This window comes from Scylla paramamosain, chromosome 19, assembly GCF_035594125.1.
Source record: "Scylla paramamosain isolate STU-SP2022 chromosome 19, ASM3559412v1, whole genome shotgun sequence".
NCBI lineage: Eukaryota > Metazoa > Arthropoda > Malacostraca > Decapoda > Portunidae > Scylla > Scylla paramamosain.
This window is the reverse complement of record NC_087169.1, coordinates 16,836,513-16,853,641: the sequence shown is the minus strand read 5'-3', so window position 1 is coordinate 16,853,641 and position 17,129 is coordinate 16,836,513. Positions and strand designations below refer to the sequence as shown.

General features: G+C 42.8%; 2 protein-coding genes across 2 annotated transcripts; both read right to left on the bottom strand.

Annotated features, from left to right (window-relative positions):
• Positions 1-2,223: 2,223 nt before the first annotated feature.
• On the bottom strand, positions 2,224-7,416 carry LOC135109770 (endocuticle structural glycoprotein SgAbd-8-like). The gene is made up of 2 exons (XM_064021385.1): positions 7,378-7,416; positions 2,224-6,808 (listed from the first exon to the last, which is right to left on the bottom strand). Exons 1-2 carry the CDS (start codon positions 7,390-7,392, stop codon positions 6,245-6,247), a joined length of 579 nt encoding a protein of 192 aa, XP_063877455.1. The 5' UTR covers positions 7,393-7,416; the 3' UTR covers positions 2,224-6,244.
• Positions 3,944-6,038, bottom strand: LOC135109492 (uncharacterized). The gene is made up of 2 exons (XM_064020870.1): positions 5,436-6,038; positions 3,944-5,287 (listed from the first exon to the last, which is right to left on the bottom strand). Exons 1-2 carry the CDS (start codon positions 6,036-6,038, stop codon positions 3,944-3,946), a joined length of 1,947 nt encoding a protein of 648 aa, XP_063876940.1.
• Positions 7,417-17,129: the final 9,713 nt, after the last annotated feature.

Genomic DNA, 17,129 nt, shown 5'->3' with positions numbered 1-17,129 from the left:
TTCGATATTTTTTTTTCTCTTTTTAAATGTTAATGAACAAAAAATTGATGAAAGAGTTTTTATTTATTCATTTGTCTATTGATTCATTTAGTGATTGCAATGTTTCTTTTTATTTATTTATTTATCTATTTGTTTGTTATTTTGTGTACTTCTTACTTTACATGTACATTTTTTTTATTTATTTCTGTATTTCTCTCAGTTTCTTTCTATCATATCATTTCAGTACCGCTGCTTCTAATTTTTATTTCTATTGTATTTTTTTTTCGTAACTCTGATCTCTGACTTCTATAATCATGTTTTTTTTTCTCCCCCCCCTCTTGCATAATTTTTCTAACATTTTCCTTTCATTTCACAACCTGACACTTTCCCCTCGGGAGTTCCGGCGCCACACCCTCACCTGCCTGACACACCTGACACACACCTGAAGCACACCTGGCAGCCCCTCACCTTTGTCACCTGTGGATTAGAGGTCACTGCAGTGTTGCCCCTCTGGTACCTAGGCACGCACTTTGCTTGCCCCACACACACACACACACACACACACACACACACACACACACACACACACACACACACAGCTTACCACACGATCTCAATAACACCCCGTCACACTTCACATCACTTCACATCGCATGTTGCCACATAACCGTAAACACACCACGCTCTGTGTCACATCTTACCACACACGCGTCACACTATTACAGCACCACACTAGATTAGCCACATCTCTACCACACCTACTAGTTTTCTACACTCTGTCACGTTGCGGCAGTCTCTGTTATCTCACTCTACCAATATCTACCACATCTACTATTCTACATCCGATCACCCCTTCAGTAGTGTATGGTATTTGTATCTACCACACCTCTACCACACTTTAGCCACACCTAGCCACCCTTCTACCACACCTAACCAGACTTCTACCACATTTATACTACACTTCTACCACACTTGCCACGCCTCTGCCACACCTGCCACACCTTAGCCACATCACCTGCAGAAGAAACGGGAATCGTGAGTCACTTGTTGGTTTGTCAAGTCACTCAGGAAGTGGAAAGTAATCTGAACATCCGGTTATAAACTGCACTGAGTCGTTTAAGTCAGTAAGTCGGTCAGTCAAAATTGTCACCTAGCCATACAGCCAAATACCAAGTCAGTCAGTCAGTCAGTCAGTCAGTCAGTCAGTTAGTCAGTCAGTCAGTCACCCAATCACTAGAACAGTCCATTAGTCAGTCAGTCAGTCAGTCAGTCAGTCAGTCAGTCAGTCAGTCAGTCAATTATTTACCCAATCACTACAACAGTCCGTTAGTCAATCAGTCAGTCAGTCAGTCAAACAAACATTAGGTTAACACACACACACACACACACACACACACACACACACACACACCACGAAGAACCAGAGAGAGAGAGAGAGAGAGAGAGAGAGCGAGAGTGTGTGTGTGTGTGTGTGTGTGTGTGTGTGTGTGTGTGTCCACGTGGTAGGAAGGTGATGGGGAGTAAGAGGGACACACACACATGCGGGGAACGTGAAGTATTTGGGAAGTGTGTAAGCAAACATGATTTTGGCTAGAGTTACTGACCCCAACTCTCTCTCTCTCTCTCTCTCTCTCTCTCTCTCTCTCTCTCTCTCTCTCTCTCTCTCTCTCTCTCTCTCTCTCTCTGGTGTCTCTAATCTTGTCATCTTGTCTCCTCTCACTTTTCTTTTCTTTTCTTCTTCATATTGATTTACGTTCATTGTATTTTTGTCTTGTGTGTGTAAGTTTTCATTTCTTTGTTGTTATTGTTATCTTTGTTTTGATTCTTTTTTGTTTTGTTTTTTCCATGTATTTTTCTTATTTTATGTTTTTCTTCTATATTTCATTATCTCTTGTTCCTCTTTGTTTATTTTAGTTCTCTCTCTCTCTCTCTCTCTCTCTCTCTCTCTCTCTCTCTCTCTCTCTCTCTCTCTCTCTCTCTCTCTCTCTCTCTCTCTCATTCACTTTCACCCTCATGCCTTCCTTCAGTTTAACCTCACCCTCCCTCTTCTTCCTCCACTCCCTTCCGGTCTCCATCTCCCTTTTTTTCACTCACTGTCATTTCCTCTCACTCTCATTTGACATTCCGTTATTCTCTCTCTCTCTCTCTCTCTCTCTCTCTCTCTCTCTCTCTCTCTCTCTCTCTCTCTCTCTCTCTCTCTCTCTCTCTCTCTCTCCACAAAAAAGCATCAACAAAAACATCTCATTGGGATTATATTCTTTATTGCAAGGACCGTCTCGCCATTCAATACGTGGAGGCAGTCACTCGGCACCAGCAGATGAAGAAGGACGAAACAATAAGAGATAAAAAAAAAAAAAAGGGATCGATAAGAAAAAGCAATGAAGAATACAGTCAAGGATCGTTTCCCAAAGACAACAATGACGGGTTTAATAAATTAGAGGAATTCAGACGTTGGTTTTCTTATTTTCTGTCTCATGTTTTCGTTTTCTTTATTTCGCGTTGGTGGGGAATTGTTGCTCTTTTTTTTTTTATCAACTTTTCGTGCTTGTGTTCTTGTTTTCGTAATGTTGTTTGCGTGTTGTGAGTTCATTAAGCTTTAGTATTTTTTGTTTTGCTATCTTTTCTAGGTTTGGTTATTCTGACCTTCATGTTGACAGTGATATTGTGTCTATTCTTTTTATACTGTTATTTTTCTTGATTTTACTTTCATATTGAGTGTATTTTTTTTTGTTTTCTTGATCATGTTATCTTTTTCTTCTAACTTTTTTTTTTCGTTGGTCAATTTTAGTTTCATATTGAGAATGAAATTTTGGGATGTTTCTATATTAACTCTTTTCGACTTTTCTGTTTCTTGTTCAATTTTCCTTTCAAGAGTGATTTTTTTTTTCTTGTGCTGTTCTTTTCTTCTAACTTCAATATTGAGAGGGAAATTCTAGTTTAATTTTCACATCATCTCTCTTGCTATCCTGACTTCTATATTAAAAGTTGACTTGTATTTCGCCACAAGTGGTTTGCTTACTCGTTGCCGGGACATCTTAACTGTGGCAGGACCCCAAGTTTATGTGCCGCCCTAACTTTTTATTCAGTGTTTTGCTGGGAGAGGAATTTCGTAGTGAGTCTAGTGACCCAGAAGAGAAGAGGGAAGGTTTGGCCTAGTCCCTCCCTCACGCCCGATAGTCTCTTGTTTATTTCCCTCCTGGTTTGCTTAAGATAAAGAGGTTCTGGTGATTTATAGTGCGGTGCTCAGGGTTGGCTCGCGTCTTTGGGGACTCGAAGGCATGGAGGTGCGGAATGTGTGCATGGGAGAGGGAGTGAATTAGGACAGTGTGTGGGATTGTTTTCTCCTGAAGGTGTGGTAAGGGTTTTCTGATGGATAAGTTTTCGGTTGTGAGAAGAATTAACTTAATATAATCTTTTTAAGGGATGAAATATGCTTTTAAAGAATTTAATGTGGTTCTTGTTTCCTTGATCCCGCCTTACCTCTCTCTGTCAGACCTTTTTGATTGATTGATTGATTGATGTACTATAATTACAAAGTCATATGACGTCTGCTTTTATCCTCAATTTTGTCTGGTTATAAGATTAGGTACATTTATGGATAGGGATGATAGGTGGACATAGGTGTGTATGTTTGAAACGGACTGCCACGTGTAGACCTGCTGGCTTCTTGCAGCTTCTCGGATTTCCGTATGTTCTTATGTTCTTATGTCATAACTAGAACGTTTCATTTTTCTCATTCGAATATTTAGTTTACTGCAAATCGCCACTGAAATAACGTGTCACACACCAGCACCCCTGCACCACTAACACCATCCTCTCCACCACTCCATCAGTGTCCAGGTCCCCCGGCACTTCCCACACCCTCACCAGCTTAAATGTCTCGCTGCTCAATCACAACACCCAATCACGGTTCACAAGGATCATTTACTGAAGGGTGAGCGACGATGCGTGCTCGGAGCGCCTCTTAGGACTCCTTGTCGTGCGTGTCGTCACTCTCCTTTGCGTCGTCAGCGAAGCTTGATTGCTGGGATGGGTTGAAAAAAGGCTGAGTTCCGAGGAAGGACTGCCCTGCGGTCAGGGGAACGCCAAATCTCTGCTGGGGGTGGACTGGGAACCCTTGGAAGCCCTGCGCTGGGAAGCCCTGCTGAGGAACTACTAGTTGGGGCCTGAAGCGTCCCCCCTGCTGCTGAATCTGCTTGATCTGTTCTGGACTGACGAGACCGAAGCCCTGACCAGCGAAAGGCTGTGGTAGGAACTGTGGCTGTCCCAGGAATGCAGGCTGTTGTCCAAAGGCAGGCTGTTGAGGGAAGGCAGGCTGCTGTCCAAACACAGGCTTTTCCTCCTCTTCAAGCTTCTTGTCAAACTCAGGCTTCTTGTGTGTGGACGGGGGCGCTGTTTCGCCGAACTGGGGCGTTTTCTGGGAAGTTTGTGGCCTGCGACCAAACTGCCTCTGGCCTACCCTAGGTCTGCTCTGGCCGAACCGTGACGTGCCTCGGTTGGCACTGGAGGCATCCTGGCCGGATTTGTCAAGCTCCTGATCAAATGGCGACGTGCCTCTGCCCGCTTGCGGCCTTCCACGACTAGATGTTGGCCTCCCCTGACCAAACCTTGACGTTCCTCGACCAGGCTGCGGCTTGGGTTGGGCTGGTTGTGGTGCAGCTTCATCAAAATTATGGGGACCTTGGTCGGGCTGTGACAAACCCTGACCAAAGTGTGATGCTCCCTGGCCAAATGGTGACACGTTTTGGCCGAAGTCGAAGTGTGCACCTTGACCAAACAGTGCTGTTCCTTGACCAAACTGCGGTGCTACTTGGTCAGGGTGTGATGGTACTGGGGTTGGTCGTGGTGCTCCTTGTGCTTGTCCTTGGCCAAACTGTGTTCCTTGTCCTTGCCCAAAGTGTGGTGCTACAGGACTGAACTGTGGTGTTCCTTGGCCTTGGCCGAACTGTGGCTTAGCTTGTCCTAGGCCAAACTGTGGTGCTCCTTGTCCTTGGCCAAATTGTGGTGCTCCTTGTCCCTGGCCAAAGTGCGGTGCTGCTGGACTAATCTGTGGTGTTCCTTGTCCTTGCCCTACGCCAAACTGTGGCTTCCCCTGTCCCTGGCCAAACTGTGGTGACTGTTGCACAAACACTGACGCTCCCTGGCTAGGCTGGGACACTCCTTGACCGAAGGATGAAATCCCTTGACCACCGAAGTGTGGTGCCCCTTGGCCGAAAGGTGACGGATCCCTCTCGAACTGTGGCTTACGTGTGAATGTAGGTGCCGGTGGACCAAACTGGGCTGGGTCCTGTCCAAACTGAGACGGATCCTGTTGAAAAGCAAAATCACCCATCAAAATCATCGAACTTGGAAGGCTCCTGCCCGTGAAACTGAGGGGTCTGTGGACTGAACTGGGGCTGCCGGGGGAAGAAGGGAGCCTCCTGGGCACTGGGGACTCTCTGAGGCTTGGGACTTACTGGAGTGGGTCTCAGAGGACGCCCAGGTCTGGGGATAGAGAAGGTCCCAGCGGGTAAGACGCCAGATGGCTGGGAGGGGGAGGCTGGGAATGAAGGCGGTGTGTTCTTCTCTGCCGAGGCTCCTTCATTCTTATGGAGTGGAAATCTACTAGTACCAGCGAAACCAGAGCCTCCTGGAAGCCTCCTGGGAAACTGTGGGGTTTTGGGGAGGATGGGCTGGGATGGGAACTGCTGGCTACCTTGATCCGCTTGTGGGAATCGAGAACCAAACTGCGGGGAACGGATTGGTGGCGAACTGAGGGCTCGGAAATATGTGTTGTGGCTCTCCATCTTGATCCTGATCTTGTTCTGCCTTTCTCCTGAGGAACTGCTGGGGCTCCTCGACCGGCGGAGGGAAGGCAGAGGGTCTTGCCGCAGGAGTCTGGGGTCTGAATGCTGGCCGGGAGGGGAATCTGGGTTTGAAGGTGGGCTGTGGTTGTGGGTCTGACTCTGACTGGTGCTGAGTAGTAAAATCAGGCACAAAGGTGAGCTGAGGCTGAGTGCCGGGGAGGAACTGTGGTCTGAAAGTGTCCTGAGGTTGATGCTGGGGTTGGAAGTCATCATCCTGGGGAGGGAACTGAGATCCAAACTGGGGCTGGGGCTCAAAATCAGTGTGTGATGGAAGCTGGGGGCGGAACCGGGGCCTGGAAGTAGGTTGAGGCTGGGGGTTGGGCTGGGGTTCCTCAGACTGAGGGGTGGAGGTGGGTCTGAACGTAGGGTGGCGCCTGGGTGTCTGACGCTGCCGCTGAGGTCTCTGGCGCCTCTGAGGTCTAAAGGTGGTAGTGGGGTGAGGATCGAACTGGGGGAACGAAGACATCATGGGACTCCGCCTCTGCAGGGAGCTGGGGGTGAGGCGTGGGCTGGGCACGGCTGGTTATCTGGGGTGACGGCTGTGGGAAATCTGAGGACGAGAGAGGAGGAGGGAAAGGAGAGGAAGAGGACTGCTGGCGCTTCACTTGCTTTTGCGGTCTCTGAGCTCGTCTTGAAGAGAAGTCGGAGAGCAGCTTGGTGTCGAAGGAAGGCGGCGTGGATTCCGAGGATATCACATCGGACTGAGTCTCGAATCCAGTCCCGTTACCCGCTGCATATTCCACTACCTTGAGCTTCCCCTCGTTATCAGTGTAGCCAAACTTCCCCTTCACGTTTCCAAGGGCATCACGCGTCTCCAGCTTAAACGTCCCATCGGCAGCTTCGAATCCGTAGGTGTAGGAGCCGTCCCCGTTCAGCTTGTTGATGTGTCGCAGGATGGGCACGACTGTGGTGGTGCCCTGGGGGTCGTCACGTGGCTTGCTCGTCTGCGCCAACACCCCCACCCAAGCACACACCAGAAGTACCTGCAATATGAGAGGTCATTACCTTGTGTTACCTTATGATCACCTGCGTCACGCTCTCTCTCGTTCTCACTCTCTCTGCCTTCCCTCTCACTCTCGCTGACAAAATGTGATAAAAAATGTGAAAATCGTGTTGACGCAACGACAATGAGTCTTCTCTTTTTTTATGTTTATCATCACTCAAGAATTTCCTTTTTTTCCTCTCACGTAAAATTTAGGATTTCTCTTTTTAGACACTGGTTGTGAATACAGCACTGGTAACTTTCACTTCTTCTAGGACTGTCACGTGTAGGTCTACTGGCCTCTTGCGGCTTCCTTTATGTTCTTATGTTCTTATATTTTGTTTACCTTGACAAATTACTGAGGCATTATTGGTCAGATCTCTTTGTAAGGGGGTTTCGCGCGCGCGCGCGCGTGTGTGAGTATGTGTGTGTGTGTGTGTGTGTGTGTGTGTGTGTGTGTGTGTGCGAGCGCGTGTGTGTGTGTGTGCTGTCACGTCACGCTGAGAACACTAAGAACCAGCGCCTCACACGAACCACCACCAGGGAAGGAGCGGCTCACGAAACACTCACGGTTCTACACCACATTCTGAGGAACGCCGCTGGAGGGAATGTGCGTGCCGCCCTCCCGCCATCTAGTTATATACGAAGGGCGTCACGTGACCCTGGGAAACGGCCACGCCCACCGGTGACCTCGGAAGGGGGTGAAGGGGGGAGACGGGGGTCGCTGGGGAAGGCACACACACACACACACACACACACACACACACACACACACACACACACACACACACACACACACACACACTACAGGCCTATTAGCAATGATTCCAAACGATTATATCTGGTTAGGTAACAGATAATCTTAATTAATTAGCCCGTGACACCTTTTCCAGTCAAGTAATCGCGTCATTGCGGTTCACCTGGGTTTCCGGAGCACGTGGAAGGTGGGGCGGCAGGTGTGGAAGGTGTGGCCAGATGGAGATGTGGGTGATTAAGGGCGAAGGAAGCGGAAGAGTGGAGGCACGTTTTTGAGACAGAAGGAGAGGGAGAGGGAGACAGTAAGAGAGAAATGATGGAAGGATTTTAAGCGAGCGAGAAAAAGAGAGGACAACTGGGTGTGGTGGCGAGACATGACACACACACACACACACACACACACACACACACACACACACACACACACACACACACACACACACACACACACACACACACACACACACACACACACACACACACACATACACACACGCACACACACACACACACACACACACAAATTTGTCATGAGAATGCATTACAGACTGGAGGACTAGGAGGAGGAGGAGGAGGAGGAGAAGGAGAAGGAGGAGGAAGAGGAGGAGGAGCAGGAGGAGGAGGAGGAGGAGGAGGAGGAGGAGCACATCCTTGAGTCCCTCCTTCAGAGCGGCCATGAGGGGCGTGCTTGGGATGAGTTCAAGGAAACAAAAGACCATCTCGAGCTAAGAGAAAGAGGGGATTGGTGCGAGTCTAATTAAATTTCACGTTGGCCTTAAGTAAATAAAACTGTTCAAGCTCGATGAAGTTAGATTTTAAAAGAGGGCAAAAACTCAGAGTGGTAGGTGAATGAAATGATCTCAGTAATCAGGCTGTTAGTGCCGCGTCATTAGAGAGCTTTAAAACATTAGATAGATTTGTGGATGGAGATGATAAGTGGAAATAGTCAGGTGTGTTTTTTTACAGGTGTGTTTTCTACAGGGAGTGTCAGGTGTAGACATAACGGAATCTTGCAGCTTCCTTTATTTTACATCCTTGTGTATTATGTTCTTGATGCATCTCAGCACTAAGAAATTACTTGGTTTGCAATTACCATCAAAGGAACCGTAGATCTGGAAGCAGTTCTTTTGATTTTATTTGAAAATATGCATAGTTAAGGAGTTATTCAATAGTTTTCAAAGCCATATAAAAATTTAGGGAAATATGGAGAGCTGTAAGAAGGCCTACACGTGACAGTCCCTAATTATGGAAAGAAAATAAAAGAAAGAAAAGAGAGAAGGAAAAGGAAGAAAAAGAAAGAAAGAACGTAAAAAAAGAAGGAAGCAAGGAAGAAATTAATAGGTACATGGAAAAAAAAGACACTAAATGTGATAAAAGAAACATAAAAGTTACAAAAACACGCAGTAAAATCAAGAACCGGAAAAAAATAAAACTATAGATAATAAAATAACATAAGAAATGCATACAACAAAATAACACTATCTCGGTAGAGGGAAACACACACACACACACACACACACACACACACACACACACACACACACACACACACACACACACACACACACACACACACACAAACAAACACCCAGGTAGATATACAGGTGACGTGATTCCATTAAAGGCTTACCTGCAATCACGGTCACGTAAGTTCAATAGCAAGGCACTGCGGAACACCTGAGCGAGCTACCTGTCCTCATTAGGGTGAAGGTGCTCGTATGCATCGCTACTCCTCACCTCCATTACCTGCCTCATTGTTTTCTTTTTTTTCATTATTATTTTTTTTTTATCAAGGTGTGCAATATTAGGACAATTTCCTGCTATTATCGTATTATTTAACTGTCATTTTGTTGATGTGTGTGTGTTTGTGTGTTTGTTTTCGTTTGCTTGATAGTTTTTTTTTTGTCACGTGATTTGATTTTTTTTTGCGAAGGTTGCTCTCTCTCTCTCTCTCTCTCTCTCTCTCTCTCTCTCTCTCTCTCTCTCTCTCTCTCTCTCTCTCTCTCTCTCTCTCTCTCTCTCTCTCTCTCTCTCTCTCTCTCTCTCTCTCTCTCTCTCTCTCTCTCTCTCTCTCTCTCTCTCTCTCTCTCTCTCTCTCTCTCTCTCTCTCTCTCTCTCTCTCACGCACGTTTACACACACCCACAGAGAGAGAGAGAGAGAGAGAGAGAGAGAGAGAGAGAGAGAGAGAGAGAGAGAGAGAGAGAGAGAGAGAGAGAGAGAGGAGTAGGGAGTTTACAACACACACACACACACACACCACACACACACACACACACACACACACACACACACACACACGAAATATATGGATACGTGCGAATGTTGTGTGAGGTAAGTTTCCACAGGTGTTCTGAAAGGTAACCCGAGTTTTAATGGGTGTTCACTTGTGGCGTTTCCGAAAGTTATGACCACCACAAGTTCCCGTGGGAGAGAGAGTGAGAAGGGCGAGGAAAGGGCGGGAGGGAGCGAGGTTACGGCTATGCACCTGGAGGAGGAGGAGGAGGAGGGAGGTTAAGGAATGAGGAAGAGATGGAGGAAATGAAAGTGAAGGAAAGAAGTAGGGGAAAAAAAATAAATTGTAATGTTATGATTGAGAAGACGCAGAAGGAGGAGGAGAAGGAAGAGGAAGAAAGGTAATGAAAGTGGGGGAAGAGGAAGAGGAGGATGTATATCATTGGTGTCGTTAGATATAATATAATTTTGTGCCGGCGCCTTCTGTTTTTTTTGAGTGCGAGGACAGGGAAGGAGGAGGAGGAGGAGGAGGAGGAGGAGGAGGAGAAGAAGAGGAAGAAGAAGAAGAAGAAGAAGAAGAAGAAGAAGTATCAGTCGGTCACATCTTTTGTAATCACAGGAGGAGGAGGAGGAGAGGAGGAGGAGGAGGAGGAGGAGGAGGAGGAGGAGGAGGAGGAGGAGGAGCAGAAGGAAGATAAGGAGAAGGAAGAAAAAATAAATAAAAAAAGAAGAAAAAAAGAAACAACAAAAACAGAAAAAGAAACACAAAGAAAGAGAGAGAGAGAAAAAAAAAACGGGAAACAAAAACAAAACAAAAAAAAAACAAATAACATTAAAAACAACACAAACAAAACTAAGAAGAAGACAAACATAAAAAAAAAGAAGAAGAAGAGGAGGAGGAGGAGGAGGAGGAGAGGGAGAAGAGAGAATGAAGGAAGTAGAAAATAATAGTAGAGAAGGATAAGAGAATTGCATAACAGGACAAGGACACAATGAAGATAAAAAGATGCGGGGTGTGTGGGAGAGTGTGTGGGTTTATTTGAAATAGCATCCTTGCATTATAAGAGCCACACAACAATCGCTAATGCCAATATCCGTCTTCGTTATGTGGGATTATGCTACATTGTGTGAAGGGGTACAGTTAGAGAGAGAGAGAGAGAGAGAGAGAGGAGAGAGAGAGAGAGAGAGAGAGAGAGAGAGAGAGAGAGAGAGAGAGAGAGAATTGTATAGGTTCATGTTCGATTTAAAGGATCCCATTCTCTTTAAAGGGACTTGTTCTTTAGTCCCGCATCAAATCGCTCTCCTTGTGTGTGTGTGTGTGTGTGTGTGTGTGTGTGTGTGTGTGTGTGTGTGTGTGTGTGTGTGTCACGTGAATAAGCAAATTCCGAAATATAATTAAGAGAGAGAGAGAGAGAGAGAGAGAGAGGAGAGAGAGAGAGAGAGAGAGAGAGAGAGAGAGAGAGAGAGAGAGAGAGAGAGAGAGAGAGAGAGAGAGAGAGAGAGAGAGAGAGAGAATTTTAACTCATTTCGTAACAGGAGTGCCGTAGGGAAATAAGAGTACCTACTTGTTAAATATTCCCTCTTTGTTTGTACCTTGCATCAGCCTCACCTGTATTCACCCTCCCCTCAGGTGTGCCTTAATTACCCTAGAGTGACCTTGAATTAAGACACGTGCAGGTTATGTAGTCTTAACTGCCTTCCTTCCCCTCTTTCCTCCTTTATTTAATTACATTCTTCCTTTCCTCCTTTACCTTCACCAAATACTTATCTTTTCCTAAGTCCTCCTTCATCTCCTCTTCATCGTTACCCTTATAAATTAAATGTAGTACCTAGTACCTGTCTGTATCTACCTATGTAAGCGTCTTTATCAAACCACACCATAAAACTTCTTATCCATAAAACTTCTTATTATCTCTTATCTTTTGTTTATCTGTCGTTATCTTCATCTATTCCAACCCAAACCAGTAAAATTTCTTATCTTCTCTTATTTTTTGTCTATCTTTCTATAAGTGTCCATTCTAAGCCAAACCAGTAAAATTTCTCTTATCTTTTGTCTTATCTTTTTGCCATTATATTCGTCCATTCCAGCCCAACCAATAAAACTCCACACCACTTCTTATCCTTCCATGAAGCTCTCCTTTGTCCCTGTCTTCTTTCACCGTCTCAAGGCCTCCGCATGCCTCACCACACCCTTGCCGACCTAAGCCTTGCCCTCACACGCAGAGTACCGCCACCGCACCGCCCTCTCATTCCTCCTCATTGCTGCATTCCCCCACACCTCGTAAACTACCCTCACTTTTACCCTCAGCCTCTCTCTGTCTCGTCTCTCCTTATCTCTCTACGCTTTCAACACGAAAAAAAGAAAAGAAAAGTAGAGGTGAAGTTTCGAAAAAAAAGGAAAAGAAAAAAGATTATAAGCAACAGAAAAAAAAGAGCGAAATGAAGAGGGAGAAAAGAAAGTAAAAGGAAATAGAAAGAGTAGCGAACATTTTCCTATGGGTAGTTTTCAGAAACGCTTTGCTCTCTTTATTACCAAAGGTCACAAAGATGATTAGACGGGTTCTCAAGACTCTTTTCCTGCCCAAGAAGCAGAAATCTTGTTAATCTATAAAAACACCCTTAAAAAACCGTGCCACTTCAACCAGAGTCTTTGGAAAGTAGTGGAGTTGCAGCGCAGAAGCGTTGCGGAATATCTCTCATAACACACTCATCTTCTCCCTTCTCTACTCACCCTTAGCCTTATCCGTCATCCCCTATTCCTTCCCGCCACACCCTGCACCGTTCATCCTCGCAAGCTTCACCCAAAGGCTCAGTTTTGTAACCTGCGTTTGAAACAAGAAGAGGAACGTGATGCGTGTTATTGGCAGTGTTTGGGTTATTATGTGGTTTTTGTGTCTTGATATTATTCTTATTGTTATTGTGTATATGTTTTTTTTTTTTTTTTTTTGTGAAGGGATACATGTAAGGTATTAAATGTTGAAGACAAAATATTAGGGAAGAAAAACGAGGTAAAAGTATGTTCCGGAACTAATAAATGTATAGATCGAGTGATAGATACTCGCATGTAAATAAAACCTATACAGACGTTCTGAGAATTACCACACAAGTGAAAATGGAAGCAAAGTGACCCTTACAAAAATTAACAAAATAAATAAATTTATCAATTAGTTAAACTAAATTAAATTAACAATAAATTAATACGTAGATAAGTAAGACAAGTAAAATACAAAAAATAAAACAAGATGTAAACAAATCAACAAATCCATTTAAATAAATCAATCCATCTAAATAAAAAAATATATATACACAGATAAAAAAAATAAAAATAAAAATAAATAAATAAATAAATAAATATACAGATGAAAAGACATATCTCTCACAAACTTTAGCACAAGCACATCACACATGCACGTTATATCATGGACTATGGAAGCTTATCATCACGATCACTTCCCCTTCCATAACATGCCTCTTGTGTGCATTTGAAGCTGAAAGGGAAGCTTAAAAGACCCCAGGATTTACACTTGAGCACCCTTCTTGTCCTCCCAGTAGAGCGAGAAGTGTGTGTGTGTGTGTGTGTGTGTGTGTGTTCAGAAAAAGAATATAAAAAAAAAAGTTGTATAATCTCTATTTCCCAAAGCGCCACAGTTTTCATTATAAGAACCACTTTTACTTTCATCATTTTAGGTCTATAATTTGCGATCTTCACGACGTCGTACAATGGTATGATTATTGCCGTACGCGAAGAAAACGAAAACGAGAGAGAGAGAGAGAGAGAGAGAGAGAGAGAGAGAGAGAGAGAGAGAGAGAGAGAGAGAGAGAGAGAGAGACAACATGAACGTACTTGAAGAATAGAGAGACAAAAAATTTAAACAAGTGAAATAGCAACCGGAAATAGGAACAGGAAAAGAGAAAAAAAAAAAAAACTAAAACGTAACCTGAAATAACAAATAGAAATAAGATCGTATGAGGAAAAATCTAAATTGAGACGAGGAAAAAAAACAAAACATGGAAGTAACAAAGGCAAGACAAAATATAGATAGAAAAAAAAATGCTATCAAATGACTCGAAGAAAGAGAGTGAGTGAGTGAGTGAGTGAGTGACAGAGGGAGAGAAAGGGAAGAAACGAATGAACGAGGTACTGAATAAGCAAATAAGATTGTGAGTGAGAGAATGAATGAATGAATGAATGAGTGGGTGAAACATTGATAAAGAAAAGAAATTAATACATAAACGGAGAGAGTGTATAAGCAAGCAAACAAGCAAGGGAGTCAGTGAGTGAGACAGTAATAGAGAAGAGTGAACACAAACGAAAGAGTGAACCAGTGAACGAGTTAGTAAGTAAGCGAGTGAGTCAGTGCGTGAGTGCGTGAGTGAGCCAGTAGGAGGTGGATACAGTTTCCTCAGCCGTGACGGAATAAGGTGGACATCAGAGAGTTGCCTTGAGTTGTTATTCACACTTTTACTGTCCTCCCAGCCCCTCCTCCTCTCCTCCTCCTCCTTTCTGTCAATGTTTATAATTTTCCTCTCATTACTTCCTATTTTCCTTCTCCTCATCTCTTTCTCTCTTTTTTTTTTTTTTTATCTCCCAACTTTCTCCTTTGCATCATCACTCTTTTCACATTTATTACAATTTCCTCCTCCTCCTCCTCCTCCTCCTCCTCCTCCTCCTCCTCCTCCAGCCATCAGAGGAGGGAGGAATGCCGCTTGATCACGTGACAAAAGCGATGATAAAATCCGTGTTTCCCAGAACTTTATGTCTTGACAACTTTCCTGGCCTAGAAACTTGTAGAAACTGTAGAATATAAGTAAATCAAGCATAAACTTTCGTGCATTCCTTCCTACTTTTCCTACTTTTCTGTGACCAACATAACTTCTCGTGAAAATGTGCCTATGGTGAAGATTAGTTTAGTATGTGATTAATTAAGATTTGGTTAAAGATAATACATAGGGTTTTCCGTTTTCTTTTAATACGTAAACTGGATGCATTAATTTTCGTAAAGTGTACGATAATTAAGGTTTGACTGTCTGTGTATAAGATATGTACATTGATTTTTCACTTTCTTTTTATCTAAACTAATTATGAAAGGCTGGATAAGACTAAGGTTCTTATACGAGTAAGGAAAACAAAACAAGATATACAGATATAAAAATAAATAGAAAAGATGAAAAAAAAAGGCTGAAAACTAGAGATGACAGAAAAGACACAAGGAAGATAATGAAAATAAAAGGAAAACAAAATCAACAAAAACAACATGAATGAAAGTGAACACAAAGAAAACATAAAAAAAAAAAAAACACGAATATAAACGCACGATAAAGACCAAGGATTCTGCATTATGCGTTCTTTGATAAAAAAAAAAAAAAAGCAAACAAAAAAAAAAACGTGACAGATAAAACAAACGGTACCTTACCCTGCGGCACAAACACACACACACACACACAGGAAGGAAAGAAAAGCAAGTACAGATACGGAAACGGAGAGCACAACTACTACTACTATTACTACTATTACTACTACTACTACTACTACTACTATACCTAGAAAAATCACGGCGCTGCACTTCACACAAATCACACGTCACATCACCACAGTCGCCTCTGTCACCGCCTCCGTCACCCTCCCGTCCCGCCCGTCCTCCTTCGACCTTGTAGTGATGGTAATGGTTCTGGGGAGGGGAGCTGGGAAGGAAAGGTGGGGAGGGGGTGAAATTCCACATTATAGCCACCGCATTATAGGTGTGTGTTTGTGTGTGTGTGTGTGTGTGTGTGTGTGTGTTGTGCTGCAGGGTAAAAGGCCTTCTCTGTTTTTTGTTTATCTATGATTTCGTTTTTTTTTTCTTCTCGCTTACTCTCTAGTATGTGCTTTCTTTATGTTATTTTTTTTTAATGTTTTTCTTTTCCTTTTATTTTTGTTCTCTCTTACCATTTTGTAATCATTTGTTATACTCTCTCTCTCTCTCTCTCTCTCTCTCTCTCTCTCTCTCTCTCTCTCTCTCTCTCCAAGGTAATCAGCCGTAATAACATTGTCATTTTCTTCCCTCGCCTCATCTAGACTTCCCTCTCTCCTCCATTACAGAACTGAACAAGGAGACAGACAAACAGACAGACACGCGCCAGGGTTGGATACACACTGATTTATACACCAGAATATTTTGTGCAATAACCCTGACACTATTTCTTTTTTCTTTTTGTCTTTTAGTGTGTGTGTGTGTGTGTGTGTGTTTGTTGCTTGCTTATTTCGTAATGCACTGAAATAGAGGCCCTATTTTGCATTTGATGTATGAATAAGACTAGCTAGATCATTTTAAAGTGGAATTTCATAACTAGTTTTTGTTTGATGTTAATAAATTTGTAATATAAAACCGATGGTATACGTAGTTTGGTTGTGTTTATCGCATCTCATTTATTCACTTTTGTTAAGTTTATTTAATTATCACTGCTCACTTTTCTTTTATTTTACGTCCTTCGAATTCTTTTTCATCATTACCCAAATGAGGGATGATAATAAAGCCAATCAATACTATACGATAAAGCTAAGCAATATTATAGAACATGTGAAATATTTTAAATAAAAAAAAAAAAAACTTTTTTATAGTTTCCCTTTAAAAAATAATAAAGAAAACAATACATTTTTATGAGTGACTTAACAATTTTATTATGATCTCGTATGTAATGCATACATTTCCTTTATTCATTCAAATGTTTTAACATAACTTTGACTAAAACTGGTTAAATTACATTTTAGATCTTAAGAGGCAGATAATATAAGAAGTTCAGTACATATGACCTGCTGGGGACGCGGATGTCACTCATATATGAAATTTGAGATTACAGAATAGATTTTGATGTGGTGAGAAATAGAATAATGCTTTAAAATATTGACGTACAAATAGATATTTTGATATGATGAGTTGTTTTAAATTGGCCACAGTAATATTATTATTATTATTTTTTTTTACGTTTATCTCTTTTTTATTTTTATTTTTTTTAAGGAGATTAATGGTAGTCAAGGATGTCTAGTTGTTTCTTAATAGTAGTAGTAGTAGTAGTAGTAGTAGTAGTTACCTTTTTCTCAGCAGTTTCAGTAATGTTGATAGATAGGTTAAAATATGTGGCCCCCATTTTTTTTTTTTTTTCCTCAGTGTAATTAATTTTGTGACCTCAAATATTTGTTGATAGGTTAAGTAAAAGATGTGACCTCACATATTTGTTATGTGACTTTAAATACTTGTCAATGGAATACTCGTAGTTCAAAGTCTTGATGAATGACACACGCACAGACACACAGTCATTCACACGCACACACACACACACACATACCACACCCATA